Below are 18,251 nucleotides of genomic sequence, written 5' to 3'. Positions count from 1 at the left end.
AGAGGCTGAGTGATCCATACGAGTTCAGACCAAGATGTCATCTTATGTGCTAGATAAATGTGTAGATACGGTCTCACCTTTCTGCTTGAAGTGGAGAGGTTGGGCACCAAGGTCGTGGCTCTGCAGCAAGAACAGATCTCGCATCTTGATCAAACAGTGGTGACTGAGATATTGGTCCTCCAACGTGCTTTAGGTTAGGAGACACAGATGCCGTTTTTCTCCTTCCTGGCCATTTCTTGAGAACAGACCTTGCTATAGGAATTATTTTTCTGTTTGTCTGTTTCATTTACTTAGATATTTTTGTCTATATAAGCCTCTCTTAATTTGGTTGCTTTATTGAATGATTGCTAGCTATTAGGTTGCAGCACTCACCACCACTTTCCCCCTGTCTTTGCCAACCTACTTAGTGTTTTGTACCAAATGTGGTTTATTACATGACTGGTGCATAGCTGAGATACTGTATTGAGTTGTAAATAACAGCCTTTTCTGTGGTTGCCAGTTTTCAAAAAAACTGCAATAAGACAGAAAAATATAATTGTTCATCTGTGCAAATTCAAGACACGATGTAGGAATGTTCTGATCTCCCACAACATTTTTGTATAGTATAACATTCTATATTTTTTTGCTATAGGAGATATTATAAAAATTCCTGCTGCTAAAAAGTTAAAGGCTTTCCAGACAAGCAGACAGGACATTTAGGAACAAGATAACCTTCGGAGTTCAATAGTTAGGCCTATGTTGTTCAGCATATTCATAAGTTAGCTGGAAAAAAAGGCACGAATAGTGGTGATAAAACTTATGGATGATATTAAGTTCACTGAGGTGACAAGGGCAGACTGAAAAACTGTGCAGTCCTAGTCTCACTGTCTCTGAAAGAACATAGTTGAACTGGAAAATGCTCTGAGGAGGACAAGATGATTTCAAAGGTGAACAGGATAACTTTCATGTGAGAAATGACTGAATATAATAAACATGTTTGGAAAAGAGAAGATTAGCAGTGAGATGATGACCTAGGGAATGATGGTATCTTCCAATAAATGGATGCATCAAATGTAAGAGGTTTGGTTTTGGTTTTGGTGTGTTTTTTTTTTTTCTTCAGAACAACAGCAGATTATTATTTCCTAATGTTAACTTAGAGTTTGAAATTTCTTACTGGAGATAACTATTTCCAGAGTAAATAAAAATTATGAAGCATATGAAATGCCCAAGTGGGTTCAAAAAGCATCTGGACAAACTTGGAGTAAAAAATGGTAAGGAACATTAAGAACAAAAATACCATCTTTAGCTCTGGAAGTCCCTGAGCTGTATAACACTGGAGCCTGAGAAAGCTTTCTGTAGAAGCGTATGTTTGTCCTGCAGTATGTTTTGCCATAAGCATCTGGTATCAATTGCTGTTGTAAATGGGATACTTTGCTAGATGGACGTTTGCTATTGCTTTTAAAATTTTTATACTGCTTTTGCTTTACTTTCCTTCAAAGCACCTGGAGACAGTCATTCTTTACTACACAGTGTTGTTTATTGTCTTGCAAAAACTGGCTGAAATTTATGTTACAGGTACCCATCATGGTAATTAAGACATATGGTATAAACATATAGGTAGGATTAGAGTTGGATCAGATGAAAAAAGAAGATTGCTTTATCATTTGTTGTGGGAAGAGGAATAGTCTGGACACCCTGTACCTGTGTCATAAGCACATTAGTAGCAGCTGCAAAATGATACTTAAATGATCCCCAAATGATAGTAAGTACCCACTGGAGGACTTACTGTTGTAGGATTAGATTAGCAATAACACTGGATATTGGGTCTCAGAGAATGTTAATTGCTAAAGAAATTGTTTCTGATAAACTAGAAAGCTACTTATGAGGTCAAAAGTCACTAAGGCAAGTGATTAATTTATTAGTTTCAAAATATTTGATTCGTAAAATTTGACACATATAGATATATGTTGGTAGTGGTTAATTCAGAGGACTGCAGGGTTCACAATGTATGTTACAGTAGCAATAAATGAAAACCACCTGAGCTTTATGTTGTTCTTTACCTCAGCCAAAAATTCTTATGCATAGACCCCTTCTCTGCTGTTGTCAGGGATGTTTTATGTAATACTGCTTCCAGAAGTCCATGTGTTCCTTCATATCAACCCTTCCCTTTGGGCAATTACCCAAATTCCCAGTTTACAAAGAGATACGCTCATACCTGTTGAGGAGGTTGCTGCCCTCCTATTTTAGGATGGTAGGGTCATACATTTTTGGATTCCCGTCTAATGTCACCTCTGGGGAGTCACCCTTGCCGAAGTAGGGCTTTTCTATAGCTTTTCTTCCATGGACCCACTGCTCCTTCAGGGTGTCTTATTGTCTGAAAGAGAGAGATTTGTATCATATTGTCACTGCTGCGGCACATACTGATGCTTTATATTAGTAATGATAGCTAGTTTAGTTTGAACATTACTGTTTTGTCTTCTACATGTAACATAAATTTAATTGCCACCTACTCTTATCTGAGTGCTCAGAAGACCTTTCTGGCTTTTCAGAAGTTCAGATTTCCCTATTTATACAAGAGTTCATAGAAAAATTGTTGTGTTCTGTGTTGGCAATCATTAAAAAATACTATTAATTTATCTGTATATGAAAAAGGAATGGTCCAGACATAGCCTTTATTCTGTAAGTGTCTTTCTTCTGCAAGCAGTAGCAGTCTAGCTCTTGTGGGTTTTGGCCACACAAAGATTTTGACATGTCTCATAAGGTCATGGAATTGGTCGGTCTGGTGTACATAGTCAGATACAGGTTATATGCATAAGCTGCAACTAATTAATTTATCAACAGTGACGTGAAAGTTTTTCTTTTTCCTTAAAGAACAATAACCAAAAATTTAGAATTCAAAAATAATTTTTTCTTTCAAAACTTGCCAGCATTGAAAGAAGGCTGATATTTGAGAATGCAGTGCACATCTACACATAATTTTAGTGACATTAAGGTGCAGCATGCTCTGAGTGCTGAAGTGACTAAGGTTTTGTTCATCACTTAATTTAACCTTCTGTAACATTACTCTGAATTAGCTTGCTCAAGCAAGAGTATGTCTTAAAAATAACAGTTAAATCTTGATTACCATTTCTAATGACAGCATATTCATGGAACCTTAGTACAGTTGCTTAGATAATAGCTACTCTTGTTGATAACAATGACCCCTCATTCGTAGTTTGGCTTGGAGCAGGTATAGCTTCCAGCAAGGGCTTCTGTATGTTATGCCATTACCTTTTGTAATGCTGTTTTCTTTTTCTTTAGATATTTACCTATTGCAGTCCTTTAAGCACTTTAGCCTATTTAGCTTCACAAAAAGTAACTAAATTCCTCTTATTCCTCACTAGAGGGCATGTTTTTCAATGCTTTATTCATTTTGATGTTTCTCTATCATTCTGTCCAACTTCACATCCCGCTTGAAGAATGTTTACCAGACTCAGGTAACACAGAGGTAATTTAACTTCCTTACTCTCCCAGAGCTTCCCTGACTTTTTATAAAGTTCATTGTCTTTCTTAGATGTAGCTTCCCATTGGAAGCTCAAACTGGGGTGATTTTTCTCCATTATTTCCAAGTCCTCTTCATAGCTGCTAATGTTTCCATCTTGTATATATGCCTAATGTTCTTGTTTTCAAAATTATGTCTTTATATTTTTTATGATGAATCTAGTGAGTGATTTAGATTCCTTATATTATCAACCTGCTTTTTGCATAATTTCCCACATGCCATCAAGACATCTAAATCATGATTTGTATTTTTTCTATGTCACCATTAAAAAAACTGTCTAAGGTAAAAAAGTAACTATATGGCATTCCTCTAGAAACATTTCAGTTCAGTTCATTACCCTTTTGCCATTACATACTGAGATGTGTCATGCATAATATATTAATTCTGTTAATCTGTTGCATGTTTTTATGAAAACAAATGTCTCGTAAGTCTGTTTCATCAAATATATTATTTTTATTAACTAAACTTATAATGTTACCAAAAAGCCATCAAGTTAATTTGATAAGGTTTTTATATTAATTACAGTTGATGTGTGTTATTATATCACAAACTTTTAAACCTACATTAATCAAGGTTTGTGTTAGCTGTTTTGTTATAGAACCCCAAGTAGATGTCAGGCTGACAGATCATTTAATGTTTTAAACTATGGACTCACAATCAGTTTTGTTTTTCATCCTAGTTTTTTGAACCTTCCTTACCTTCACTGAAATCAGATTTACTATTCCAGAGAGCAATAATATTGTTGGCCAATCCTTTTACGAATTTCTAATGCAAAGTATTCACGTTCAGGTACTTCAAAAGATGTTAGTGTTGTTGGGCAGTATATTTCTATTCTCAGAGCAGGCTGACAAAATATCCCTCCTCTACAATACCAGTGAGGTAATTTATTAGCATTCTTTTTTACTTTCTCTAGTTTTGTGCAGATCATTTAGCCTCAGTGCAATCTGAAATTTCATATGTGGGGATGGGGAAAATTAGAGCTGATAAAAAGATAGGGCTTAAAAGGGGTTTTAGAATAGACCTCGTAAAAATAAAGACCAAGACAGTGTGGAGAACAAAGGAAAGCATTTTGGCTTCCAGAATATCATAGAATGAATAGGGTTTTATGGGAAATTGAATTGCCAGAGTTGTAACAAGCTTGGGTTTTCTGCAACAGTCAAAGCAATCTGCTGCAGCACGGTGTGCAGCCGCATGAAATGATGACAATATAACCACTTGTAATGCACTGATTGCAAACTTCAGACACCACATGGGGACTCGTGTCCCTGTGTTGCTGTGGTACTTTTCAAGCATAGAAAAACCCACTATATTATTATGTGTTGTCATACTAAGGCAATACTTAATAGGAAACATGGTGTTTATAATCTGATCTCCATATATAGACAGCAGTTTCTTTCTGCTAATTTTGTTCTTGAATGCTGTAACCAATGCTTTGTAGTTAAGAATGTTCTTGTTTTAAGTTTCAGCTCTATTGTTTCAGACTGATTAGTGACTCAGGCAAATGTCGTTCCATCACTCTCTGAAGTCTGAAAGTCATTTTTACATTTGGTAATGACAGAAAAATACAGAAAAATACAACTTCCCCCCCCCCCCCAATAGCTACTACTTTCATAAAAATACCAGGTATTGCAACTCTCTAAATTCACTCCTAATGTTTGATAGATGAGTTTTATTTCAGACATGTCAAAATAATTTCCTTTTTTTAAAATGATTCTTTATTAATAGGTTGATTAGCTCTCTCAGACGTTTTCATTAAAAATTATTGTATCAACAACTATTTTGAAGAACACAACAGTATTTCCTAAGTTATTGTGAACTATATTTTGTTCTTTTCCTTCCTCTTTGTTATTTGAAAAATATATTTCTTAGCACAACATTTAACTTTAAAAAGATGTGCCTTTCCGCCCACCCCCAAGATAGTACTCAAGAGTATATCAGGTATATTCCTCAAAACTGACTTAGTATATACCTCTAGTGAGGACACAACACAGAAGCAAAATCACTGCCATTTACTGGGCTGGTAAGGTAGTTTACCCTGTAACTTATATACTGAAGACTAATATGAATCAAACATACTTGCAAAAAAAAAAAAAAAGTGTTTAATTTATAACACTGAGTAAAAGTTAAATAAGATTTGCTTTAAGGGAACTTCTACACATTTCATTTTAGCAAGTTCATGCTAATTTTAAAGAATAATTTAGACTAGGATCTAATATATTGTATTATGCAATTTTCCCTTTGCTTATGTCTTTGGATTGAAAGTAATGTTAATGAAAAGTGAGGATCTCAAATAGATAATAATGCAGTCTCTTTCATGAAATGAACACAGGAGTAACCACTCTCATTATGCTTTCATGTCTACCTTCGTCATTATTCTTTCATATTCATATTTTAGAATTGCTATAAGCAACCTTTTCATTCATTGTTTCATTTTGCATTCATTGTTTCTAGCATTTTTTAAATACAGGGTAAGAGAGGTCACCTTCTTCCTCCAAGAGCTGTAGTCCAATAGAAATATAAGAAAGCCGTTTATCAGTGGATTCTGATTGTGCAGTGGTCAGCATTTGTTTCCTAGTTTATTTGAAATGCTGTATTGGGCCCTCTTCCACACAGCTATGGCACCTGCAGTATGGTGAATTGTTCATGAGCATTCCACCAGGAAAAGTGCTCTGGGATTAGCTGATTAAAGCTATCATTTAATCTTGTAAGAGACATTTTTCTGTTTCCCTCCATCATGACCCAGGCACCATGGCGCTGGAGCAGACGGCTACTCCTTTCTGCAACATGCACCCAGCTTCCCAGGCTACTAGCAACAGACATGGGGATGGAGATGCTCACCTGGCTCTTGCCCTGCTCTTGGAACAGGGTGAAGTCAGGCCACAACCATGGGGCTAGAAAATGCTGACTGTGCTGTAGGATGGAGCCATGGTGGATCTAATATAGGCAAAAATCAACCCAAAATGTAGAGGACAGATGACTCTTTTATTGCTTTTTCTTTTTGGTTATTCAGCTCCGATGCACTTTTTAACTTGGTTCTCTGAATAATGTTGTTCCAACAATGTTCCAATAATGTTGTGTTTTTACTGTCTCCTATTTATTCTTTCAGGATTTGTGGATTTAACACTCCATGATCAGGTCCATCTACTGGAATGTGCCTGGTTAGAGATACTGATGATTGGCTTAGTCTGGCGCTCCATGGAACACCCAGGAAAGCTTTTATTTGCACCTAACCTATTACTGGACAGGTCAGTCTGCATGTTGCTGTGAATTCTTTAAGTTAATATATTTCTACTGCAATCAGATTAGTTTTTAGCTTTTGGTCATCTAACTGATACTACAATTTGACAGTATGTCCTAAATTAAACAGATTTATAGTAGGTGGGACTGATAAAGGAACCCTTAAAAACATAGAAATGCTCTGGAATGTGATGCTGGTCATTTATTAGGCAGGTAACGTGAAAGTTGCCTGCTGCTGGAAGTGCTTTCTTTCAAAAGCAGCAGAAAATGTCTCAAATAATCTTGACAGTTTGTTGCAAAACTAAATTAAATTAAAATTAAATACTGAACCATAATCACTTTAATTCAGATAATTAGTTCTGCTAACCTAAAATCCTCCTAGTTAGTCTTGGTTAGAATTGGTTTATCCAAGCAGCCAGACAAAATTTTGGAAGAAAATCCTGGTAGAGTCTCTTATTTGCATAGAATACTTTGGGTTTTTTTTGGTTTTGTGGTTTTTTTTTTTTTTGTGGTTGGTTTTTTTTACTCTCCTGAAAACTGGAGTCAAATATGTAAAATACATACATGCTTGCTGCCTTAAATACTTTTTACTCATTCTTGCTAATCTGTTGTAGGTGGTTCTAAATGAGAGAAAAATATGCATCTCTGCCATACGATATCCTGGATTTTAGCTGGCATTCTTCACAAATAAAAGCAGGAAGACTGATATATTTTTTCAAATATATTTTATTTGCTAATTCAAATTCAAGTTCTCTTTTTTCCCAGTCATGAAAAATTTCATCCATGAGAAAGAGTGTTAAAAGAGACTAACCAGTGGGCAGAGGTTTTGGCAAAAGACTGTGGCAAATCTAGAAACAGTTGGTTAAAGAGTTATCCTAGCTATTGGTAGTCCTGTTTTGTTGAAGACCGTTGCCCACACAGCAGAGTTGACAGGAGAACGCTTATGTGTACACACTGCTCACTTCAGTGCAGAGTTTGGCTTCTTGGTGTAAATTGAAGGTGAATGAAGATCTGAGCTGAGGAGCTAGAGTATGTGGTAAGGCAGCTAAGAGCTAGGCATTCTTCCAATCTCATCACATAGATGCATGGGCAATGAGCTACTTCAAAGTGATGGCAACAGAAAGTCAAGGGCACTGCCTTCAACTACTGCAACCATTAGCTGGGTGAATGAATCAAAAATTAATCAAAACTTCTTAGCAGAAAGATGTCTTTTGAGCAGCTTGCTCTGTTAACTGCTGTACTGAGTTTTCATGTTTGCATTTGTGTAGTGTTAATCCTTTGATTTTCCCCCTCCTCTATTGGTTTACTTTTCATGTTTTAGTAAAATATAAATGATAATGACTAACAATATAAAATATAATATTTCATAAGTATAGAGAAATGTTTAGTTTCTTAGGAAAAACCCTATTCCACTTGTGAAAGCACATAATCTGTGAGCTATGGAACTAGATATATATAAAATCCATTCTCATTTTGTGTACGGAAAAAATCTGCTTGCCTAAATGTAAGTATAGTCTCCTCAAGAAAACATAACAGTTTTAAAATAATTTCTTAGTGCACATAAGAAACAAAATTTACTACTGTAGGAAAGTAAGTGTAGCATACTACTGAAAATTACTTTGAATTGCAACATAGCTTCCAAAGACCAAGCCATCTGTTCCACATTCTATAATACAGGTTGTGAGAAAAAAATTTAAAAATGAAAAGCAGAGTCAGAGTACCATTTTTTCCTCCTTTTAGCTAAGAAAAACAGCTAGGGAAACACTTGAAACTTTTGTCTACCTCGAATAAAAATCCCCATGCTTTGAATAAAATGGAGTCTGAGCAGTTGATTCACACAGTTTAAACCAACTCTTCTGGATTTAAAAAAAACAATTGAATGCAACTGGGACCACATATTACTTTAGGGCTCAAAAATCAATGAAATGCATAATCAAAACAGGCTCTTTGTTTGACTTTCAAACAAGACTGTTTCTAAAAATGTAGATCTATTACAACTCATTTTCAAATAGTAAGAAACATGCTTCTAAGGCATCATATACTTGCATTCACTTTACTTGGTAGGGATGTTTGCTAAAACTAAAATAATAAATTACTTGACTCTGGGGAGCACTGACATGCTAAATGTTGATTTACTAGTTAATTAGTGCTAATGATATTTTGATGTGCTAATTTGATTTAGGCAAGTTGCCTTTTGAGGATGTTATAGGACAAAAGTGTATTGTTTGTCAGACTTGAGAGGGCAGGCCAGAGACTGATTCAAAGCCTGTTTAACTCAATGGAGTCCTTCCACTACATCAAGTATCTGGGCAAATATCACAAGGGTGCAAAACTCGTTTGATGCATTTGTTCGTGATCTAAATAACGAAATAATCTGACTGAATGAGTAAAATAATGGAAAAGATGGATGCTGTAGTACAAGTTCCTTTCATCTGTTCTTCTCTCCTTACTCTTCAGCATGTTCTTTACACGATACTCTTTTGCAATGTTTTCATCCACAGCATGCTGTCCTGAATCACAGAATCATCACAGAATCATGGAATTGCAGAATGGTAGGGATTGGAAGGGACCTCTGGAGATCATCTTGTCCACTCCCCCCCGACTTGAGCAGGGACACCTAGAGCAGGGGGCACAGGACTGTGTCAAGGCGGGTTTTGAATATTTCCAGAGAAGGAGACTCCATGACCTCCCTGGGCAGCCTGTGCCACTGCTCTGGCACCCTCACAGGAAAGAAGTTTTTTCTCATATTGAGGTGGAACTTTCTGTGTTTCATTTTGTGCCCATAGCCCATTGTCTTGTCATTGGGCACTATTGAAAAGAGCCTAATCCCATTTTCCTGACACCCACCCTTTAGATATTTATAGGTATTGATGAAATCCCCCCTCAGTCTTCTCTTCTCCAGGCTGAACAAAACCAAGGCTTTCAGCCTTTCCTCATAAGGGAGATGCTCCAGTCCCCTGATCACCTTCATAGCTCTCCGCTGCACTTGCTCAAGCAGTTCCCTGTCCTTCTTAAACTGGGGGCCTAGAACTGGCCACAGTACTCCAGATGTGGCCTCACTAGGGCAGAGTAGAGGGGGAGGATAACCTCACTCCACCTGCTGGCCACACTCCTTTTAATGCACCTCAGGATACCATTGGCCGCCTTGGCCACAAGGGCACAGTGCTGGTTCATGGTCAGCTTGCTGTCCACCAGCACTCCCAGGTCCTTCTCAGCAGAGCTGCTTTCCAGTAGTTCAGCTCCCAACCTGTACCGGTGCATGGGGTTGTCCCTCCCCAGGTGCAGGACCTTGCACTTTCTTGAATTTCATGAGGTTCCCCTCGGCCCAGCTCCCCAGCCTGTCCAGATCTCATTGAATGGCAGCACAGCCTTCCAGACTATCAGCCACTCCTCCCAGCTTGGTATCATCAGCAAACTTGCTGAGGGTACACTCTATCCCTTCATCCAGGTCATTGATGAATATATTAAACAGGACTGGACAGAGCACAGACCCCTGGAGAACACCACTAGTTACAGGCCTCCATCCAGACTCTGTCCCGCTGATCACGACCCTCTGAGTTCTGTTGTTGAGCCAGTTCTCTGCCCACCTCACTGTCCACTCATCCAACCCACAGTTCCTTAGCTTGCCTGAGAGGATGCTATGGGAGACAGTGTCGAATGCCTTACTGAAGTCAGGATAGACAATATCCACTGCCCTCCCTTCATCGACCCAGCCAGTCACACCATCGTAGAAGGCTATCAGGTTGGTCAAGCATGATCTTCCCTTGGTGAATCCACGTTGACTGTTTCTGATCACCTTCTTGTCCTCTACATGCCTGGAGATGATCTCCAGGATGAACTGCTCCATCACCTTTCCAGGGATGGAGGTGAGGCTGACTGGCGTATAGTTCCCCAGGTCCTCCTTCTTGCCCCTTTTGAAGACTGGAGTGACATTTGCTGTTCTCCAGTCCTCAGGCACCTCTCCTGTCCTCCAAGACCTTTCAAAGATGATAGAGAGTAGCTCAGCAAGAACATCCGCCAGGTCCCTCAGCACTTGCAGGTGCATCCCATCGGGGCCCATGGATTTGTGAGGATCCAGTTTGTGTAAGTGATCTCTGACCCTATTCTTCTCAACTGATAGTAAGTCTTCCTTTGTCCAGATTTTTTCTCTCTCCTCTGGGAGCTGAGATGCCTGAGGGCCAGCCTTAGCAGTAAAGTCCGAGGCAAAGAAGGCATTCAGTAACTCCACCTTCTCTGCATCCTGCACCACCAGGACCCCTTCCTTGTTCAGCAGTGGGCCTACTGTATCCCCAGTCTTCCTTTTACTGCTGATGTATTTAAAGAAGCCCTTCTTGTTATCTTTGACATGGCTTGCCATATTTAATTCCAAGTGGGCATTGGCCTTCCTCATTGTATCTCTGCATAACCTGAAAATATTCCTCCCAAGTGGCCAGTCCCTTTTTCCACATACTGTGAACCTCCCTCTTCCATCTGAGTTTCTCTAGGAGCTCTTTGCTTACCCATGTGGATCTCCTGGCTCCTCTGCCTGACTTCATCTTCCTAGGGATGCACCGATCTTGAGCTTGGAGGAAGTGCCCTTTGAATACTGTCCAGCTCTCTTGGGCCCCGCTGCCTTCCAGATCCCTAGCACATGGGATTCCTCCTAACAGGTCTTTGAAGAGGACAAAGTTGGCCCTCTTGAAGTTCAAGGTTGTAATCCGACTAGTTGCCCCGCTTCTACCACACAGTATCCTGAACTCAACCATCTCATGGTCACTGCAGCCAAGGGTACCCCAACTCTCACATCCTCAACTGGCTCTTCCTTGTTTGTTAAGATAAGGTCAAGCAGCACATCTCACCACATTGGCTGCTCCACCACTTGCATCAAAAAGTTGTTCTCGATGCACTGCAGGAACCTTCTGGATTGTGCATGGCTTGCCGTGTTGCTTTTCCAGCAAATATCAGGGTGGTTGATGTCCCCCATGAGGACCAGGGCCTGCAATTGTGAGTTTACTTCCAGCTGTCTGTAGAAGGCTTCATCAACTTCCTCTTCTTGATCTGGTGACCTGTAGGAAATGCCCACAACAATGTCACCCATATTTGGATGTCCTTTATTTTTCACCCACAAGCTCTCAACTTGTTCTCCTTCCACTCCAAGGCAGAGCTTGATACATTCCAGCTGCTCCCTCACATAAAGAGCCACTCCCCCACCTCGCCTTGCTGGTCTGTCTTTCCTGAAAAGACTGTAGCCATCCATGACCACATTCCAGTCATGCGAGCTATCCCACCATGTCTCTGTGACTGCAATGAGATCATGGCCCTGCGACCACACACAGACCTCTGGTTCCTCCTGTTTATTCCCCATGCTGTGTGTGTTGTTGTACAGGCAAATCCCCATCACACTTTTCCTGTTACCTGATCTATGGGGTTAACAGCATTTGCAAATACTAATTAAGCTACTGTCTGTAATCCAGAGCCACCAACTACAGATGGTAAAACCTAGACCTGTCTCTAACCTGTGTCTTTCTCAACTTAGAGCAAATTCCATATTGTTAATATGTAGCTTTACCACATGTTGCTCATGCATCTCCCTCTCTCTCATCATTCTGTGGCAGCCATCCTCTGTGACATCCCTTTCATTTTTCACATTCAGGCTTCTCCTGTCTCTAACAGATTCTTTCTGTCTAGAATCTTGGAGACAGGTAGTCATTTGTATACATCTGTACATAAATCTCAGTCAAGTTTTATTATGCAACTTTCTTACCTTTTGGCTAGATAAATACAGGCTTGTCTTGTTCATATCTGTCTGAAATGCCATAAAAATAACATTCCTATTTTGTTTGTTTGTTTTTGAACAAATCTGATTTTTCTTCTCCTAGCTCACTCCTCCTACTTGGGTCATATTAAACACAAGCTTGTCTTGTCTGTGAAGATCTTTTAGAGACTCTATTTCTCATTCTGTGAGAGTCTACTTGTTACATTTTCAAATAAATACCTCTATAATTTTCCTATGTAACAATTCACACTTGGAAGACTCCTTAAAACTATCTGTAAAGCAGCATCATTTGTTATTCATTTTAAGTTCCTTCTTAAAAATTTGCTTTGCCTATAAAAAAAAATGCAACAATTAAGCTGCCATTATGTGTAGACTACTGCCTTCTGTATGGATCAATATCACCACATTATCCCTTTCTGTTGCCACTCTGCCTTGTAATTAGTTAAGGTATTCTGTGGGGTAATGCATCCCTTTCTTATTCTGTTACTGCACTATCTAAATGCTTGAACGTTGGTTCAAATCAGGACTTTTAGCAGACTTCCAGTTACATATAACTGGTACATTTTTACAGTGCAGAACTGATGCTATTTAAAAAGCTCAAATGACAATAATTATAGGTTAGAAAAACAGGCCCAAACAGGAATCACAATGGCACACTGACAGTACTTGCAGTTAATGTACAGTATCTGATACAGTCAAAGAAAGCCCAGGATAAATGCAAATCTTTTATATTCTGTGTTTGAAAATTAGTCTATTGTATAAGGCAAATCCAGAAGTAAAGGCTTATGTTTCTAATGGCACAAACCAGATGTTCCCTGTCTGGAGGGTTCCCAAGAAACTAGACCTTAAATATGTCATTAGACTAGGGCTGAAATTTGCCAGGCCTGAAAATAGGTTGTTTATAATTTTGAAGAAAATGTAATGTTTCTTCAGGAGTAAGAAAGTAATATTTTATTGTATTTTTAAAGGATTTGTTGCATCCAAATATCATGCTGATCAGAGGTTACTTAAGGGTTTGAAACATAATTATAAAGAAACTCATGGTAGAAATAGCTAAACTGCTGACTGAAGTGGATGACTTCTCACCTGAAACATCCTCAGTATCAGCAAAATGGGAAACACAGTGCTGCATTTTAAAAAGGTGGGTGGAACTTCTGCCCAGTGATTGTTGTAAGGAACCTGATGGAATACTGTCTAAAGAAGACAATTGGCTGAGGTGCAACTAAACATGACATAATAGTAAAGAGTCACCATTCATTTTGTGAGGGAAAGACATGCATCATAAATATATCGGAGTTCTTTGAAGACATTAACAAGCAAGTGGATGAGTGGGATCCTGTTTGATTTCCAAAAGGTATTAAACAAGATCCAAATTTTATGTAGACAAATGTGAACTGATACATACAGGAGAAGAACAACCCTAATGTTCATTAACTGCATTCTGAGTTGAACTTTCCATGTTGCAGTTGACAGTAGTCAGTTCTTTGGAAACAGTAGTTCTTTGCTCACCAGCAGTTGAAAAGTAAATAGAGAACAGCTTTTCCCCCCAAGAATCATTACAATAGGAAAAAGAAATAGTAGAGATCATTGTTGTTCCATTGTTTAAATCTGTACTGCATCTGTGCTTAGAAATACATGCCTTTCTGATTTTCCTTATCTTAGGAGGAATATTGAAAAAAACAGGAAAGGTATCCAGAGGGGTTGCATAGGCAGTCAAAGAGAGAGAGGAGCTTTGGTACAAAGAATAACTAAATAGACTGTATTCTCTGCCTGTGATGCTCAATGAAGGAAGGGAAACAAAATAGGCATGATAGGAACTGTATCAGGTCATAAGCATGGTAAGAAGAAGTACGATAATCCACAAGTTATTATCTCTTCCAGTATAGCGCTAGAGGTAATCACTTGAAATCAACAGATCCAAAAGCCTATACACTTAGCCCAGGGATAAATATACCTTTGATATGAGCCCGTATGGCTGTTCTCAGTTTATGTTCCAATGTTAGCTTCTTATCATGATTGAAAAAAGTGTCTAGCAGCAAAAAATCAGTCTAGGGACTCATAAAATTTCAGTCAAATGTAGTCAGCATATCCATGTTTCTACCAGGTTATTTCCTTCTTCCTATGGTGACACCTAGTCTGCTGTTCAGGGTTTTGTTTTTTTTTTTAACTCTTGTTCACTTCCTCTTCCAGTGCTTGATGGACCATTTTCATTCTTTGTGAAAAAAATTGAAGAATTTTCCCGTTACTCACTTTCATGTTGAGCAATGGAAGGAGGCCATGGATCTCTTTAAACTGCAGCTAGCATGAATAGCATAAAGAATTAAATCATTCACTGTATGATTAAGCAGCTGAATAATTTACTGCTTTCATGGCTTTGGTCTGAAAGTTTCTCACCCCATCTGAAAAGTATCTTTTAAATTTTCTGTGCAGATAGTGCTTTCCAATGTTTTATAGACAGATGATTAGATACAATAGAAGAGCATCAGGATGAAATCTGAGTATGTTTTGCAAGTCCCTCAACTTGTAAAATGTTCCAGATGCCTGAGAACATCACATTTGTCTGTCACTTGAGTAAGTGTACAAAATTTTTTTGGCACTGTGTAATTGTGGATGGATTAATTACCATTGACGACTTAGAAACATGGAAGCAAAGTGGTCACAAATGCTTCGTTCAGAGTGCTTCATTAGTGACTCACTTCCTTTATTTCAAAGGGAAAAAACCTATAGGCAAGAAGTATATCCAAATTTGCACTTCAAAATAAATTTGAAAAACAATTGTGTATTTCATTTTCATCCCATCTTTAATAGCAATAGATTCTGTGCTGGAAACCCAGCTCAAACAATGATCCTGTCATCAGGCTACTTACCTGACAGAGCAGAGTGGATCAACATGTAGAGAATTAAGGAATCTCGATAAAATTAAATTTCTCTTTCATCTTTCATTTTATTGTTGTATTTTGAGATGTATTATTGTATTGTAGACCCCAGAGAATGAAAAGAATATTACAAAAGACAGAATTATACAGCTTAAAACAATATAAAGGGAATAATTTCTATTTATTGTAAATCAGTCTTTATTGTGTCTTGGAGCAAAATTAAAAGAGTACCTATTTTGTAATTCAAACAACTTAAATGTAAATCAGGAGGACCCTTCTAGAGTCTGGGAAGGTGCTGGGTAACGTTCAAAGTGATGAACTCTTTAAAATAAAATAAAATAAAATAAAAACCCCTCTTCTTATTATCTTCCTAATTTTCAGCTGTTAGAAAAAGAGGATCCCTGGGTGGGTTTGTAGGCACAGAGCAGAAATTTTCAGAGAGAATGAAATCATTTCTGGAATCAAGATAGCCCCTACACAAATTTTAAGATTGCTTGTTCATCTAGTCACTCTGACCTTGGAAGCTCAGGCCCCAGTTCTAGGTCATGTTGAGTTGTGATGTTGATCTTTCCAAAATTAAACTTTCTTTGCATTTCTGATATGAAGAGAATTTTGAAATCTTTTTGGCTTTAAGGTGATTCAGTCTGAATGTAAGTTAAACTGAAAAAGGCCTTCCTGTCAACAAGAATAACATTTTTCAGCCAATTATTAAAACTTTATTATTCCCAAATGGAGGGCCTTCATAATAATTTTCTAATCTAAAACTCTCAAGCGCAACAACAAAAAAATCAGTTTTCTTAGAAATATTATAGCAGAATTTTAGAGATTTTTCCTATTTGTCATATTTCTGGATATATTTTACAACATATTTCACCAAGAAAAAAATAATTTTAAAGGTACCTAGTAGTTAATTGTCTATATGTTTCAGACATGATTCACCTCTGCTGAAATGTATAGTGTGCTCTTACTTTATCTGCCTAGGTAGATGATTCTCAGTTGATCTAGTAGGGAAAGACACTTAGTCATGACTACATGGCTCTGAGGACAAGGGTCAAGGGCATGGGAGCCCAGGTGGTCAATCCACTGGGGCAGCTGGGGAAAAGGGACTTGAGGAAGAGTGGACAGATCCTGCAGGTCAACAACTGGCTGCATAGCTGGTGTCAACAACAGGGATTCAATTTCTATGATCATGGCACCTGCTCTGAGGATCAAGGATGGCTCGGAAGTGATGAGATCAACCTCATCAGGTGGGGCAAATGCATGATTTCCCCAGGCTGGCCGTCCTGGTGAAGGAGATTTAAACCAGGAACAACAGGGGATGGGGATGATGACCCACAGTCAAGTGGGTGGTATTTTGGGCTGGCAAAAACATTTAGGGTGATGTGGACAGGAGAGTTGTTGTAATCAACAAAATGTAGCAGTAGAAGACACACACACACACACACACACGCCCCCAGTGCGTGTATGCACGTAAATACAGAAGTGCCTACAGGACAACATGATGGGGGAAGCTCCATGCATTTTCTGGGAAATCAGCACAACTGGGTGCTCTCTGAGCCAGCAATGCTCCCACATGGCAAAGGCAGCAAACAACCTCCTGGGCTGCATTAGGAGAATCATTACCAACAGCTGGCCCTGCTGAGGCAAATCTGGAGTGCTGTGTCCAGGTCTGAGCTCCCCAGTACAAGACAGACATGTACATACTGGAGTGAGTCCAGTGAAGGGCCACAAAGATGATTAATGGACTGGAGCATCTGTCATACAAGGAGAGGCTGAGAAGACTCGGATCTGATCAGAGTGTATAAAAACCTGATGGGACAGGGGGAGAAGACAGAGCAAGATTCTTAATCATAGGACAAGAGGTTGTGGAGTCTCAATCCTTGGAGATACTGAAAACCCAACAAGATATGGTATTGAGAACCTGCTGTAGGTGACCCTGCTGTGAGCTGGAGCCTTGAACTAGATGACCTCTAGACAGCCTTCCCAGCTTCAGCAATTCTTGTATTCTGTGACTAACTCTAGATGAAAACCACTTTAAAAGAGATTTTTGTTTCTTTTTTAATTAATAAGTGTGCTGCTCCGTATTTATTGCAATTATTTGTCAATGATGACCTTTAAATCTTGGACTTTAAAACTTTTGAATACATTTCAGCCAGAAGTTATTCCAATTCTCTGTTCTGATAAGCTTATATTGAAAAAGAAACAAAGGGCTCGAGGAACAGTAGGATATAATACCACTCATTGACTGTAATCTATAAAGTTCTTCAGGGTGTGTCATTTGAAAGCCAGTGTTCAGGGAGAATTGAGATGACTAAAAGGTGTTGCTACCTCTGAATTACTTTGCTACCACCTTTAGTGATAAAGGCTCATGAACAAGTCAATTTAAAAAAACCCACACAGAAAACAACACAACAGAACCACTACAGAACCAGCCTTGTATCTTTAATTTCTCTCTTTCTGAATCTCTCCCCTTCATGCCCACCTTCCACTTACCAGTGGATTTGTGTGATGGTACAAGCCTAATTGTTGTGATCAAAACCACCATTTTTTAAAGCAAAATGCTATTTCATCTCATGAGTACTGACACAGAACAATAAATAAGCTAGGCATTTATTTTCATCAGCAGGCCTTGCATTTGATACTGTGGTTTAGTTTACTCATGGTAGTCTCTGATTTTCTCTTTGCCTCCTGTTCTGTTGAGATTTGTTCCAGAGCTTTGGGGGCTAATTTTTTTCAGATTTTATTTTTTTATTCCTGCTTACTTTTCCCCTAACCTTTTCCACAGTCTACCGAGTTACTGGTTAAATACAGGATGGTCTGAAGTAAAATTTCACTGCTAATAAAAATTTCCTCATCTTTTAAT

The 18,251-nt window shown here is 38.6% G+C and overlaps 1 protein-coding gene across 1 annotated transcript in view; it reads left to right on the top strand.

The window, feature by feature from the left end:
* The window catches only part of ESR1 (estrogen receptor 1), a 124,848-nt gene that overhangs the window by 81,208 nt on the left and 25,389 nt on the right, over window positions 1-18,251 (top strand). Inside the window, 1 exon segment of the mRNA XM_075087910.1 lies at window positions 6,627-6,765. Coding sequence (XP_074944011.1) covers window positions 6,627-6,765 — 139 coding nt within the window.

The sequence above is a fragment of the Phalacrocorax aristotelis genome, chromosome 3, assembly GCF_949628215.1.
Source record: "Phalacrocorax aristotelis chromosome 3, bGulAri2.1, whole genome shotgun sequence".
NCBI classification, from domain to species: Eukaryota; Metazoa; Chordata; class Aves; order Suliformes; family Phalacrocoracidae; genus Phalacrocorax; species Phalacrocorax aristotelis.
This window is presented reverse-complemented; position numbering and strand designations above follow the sequence as displayed.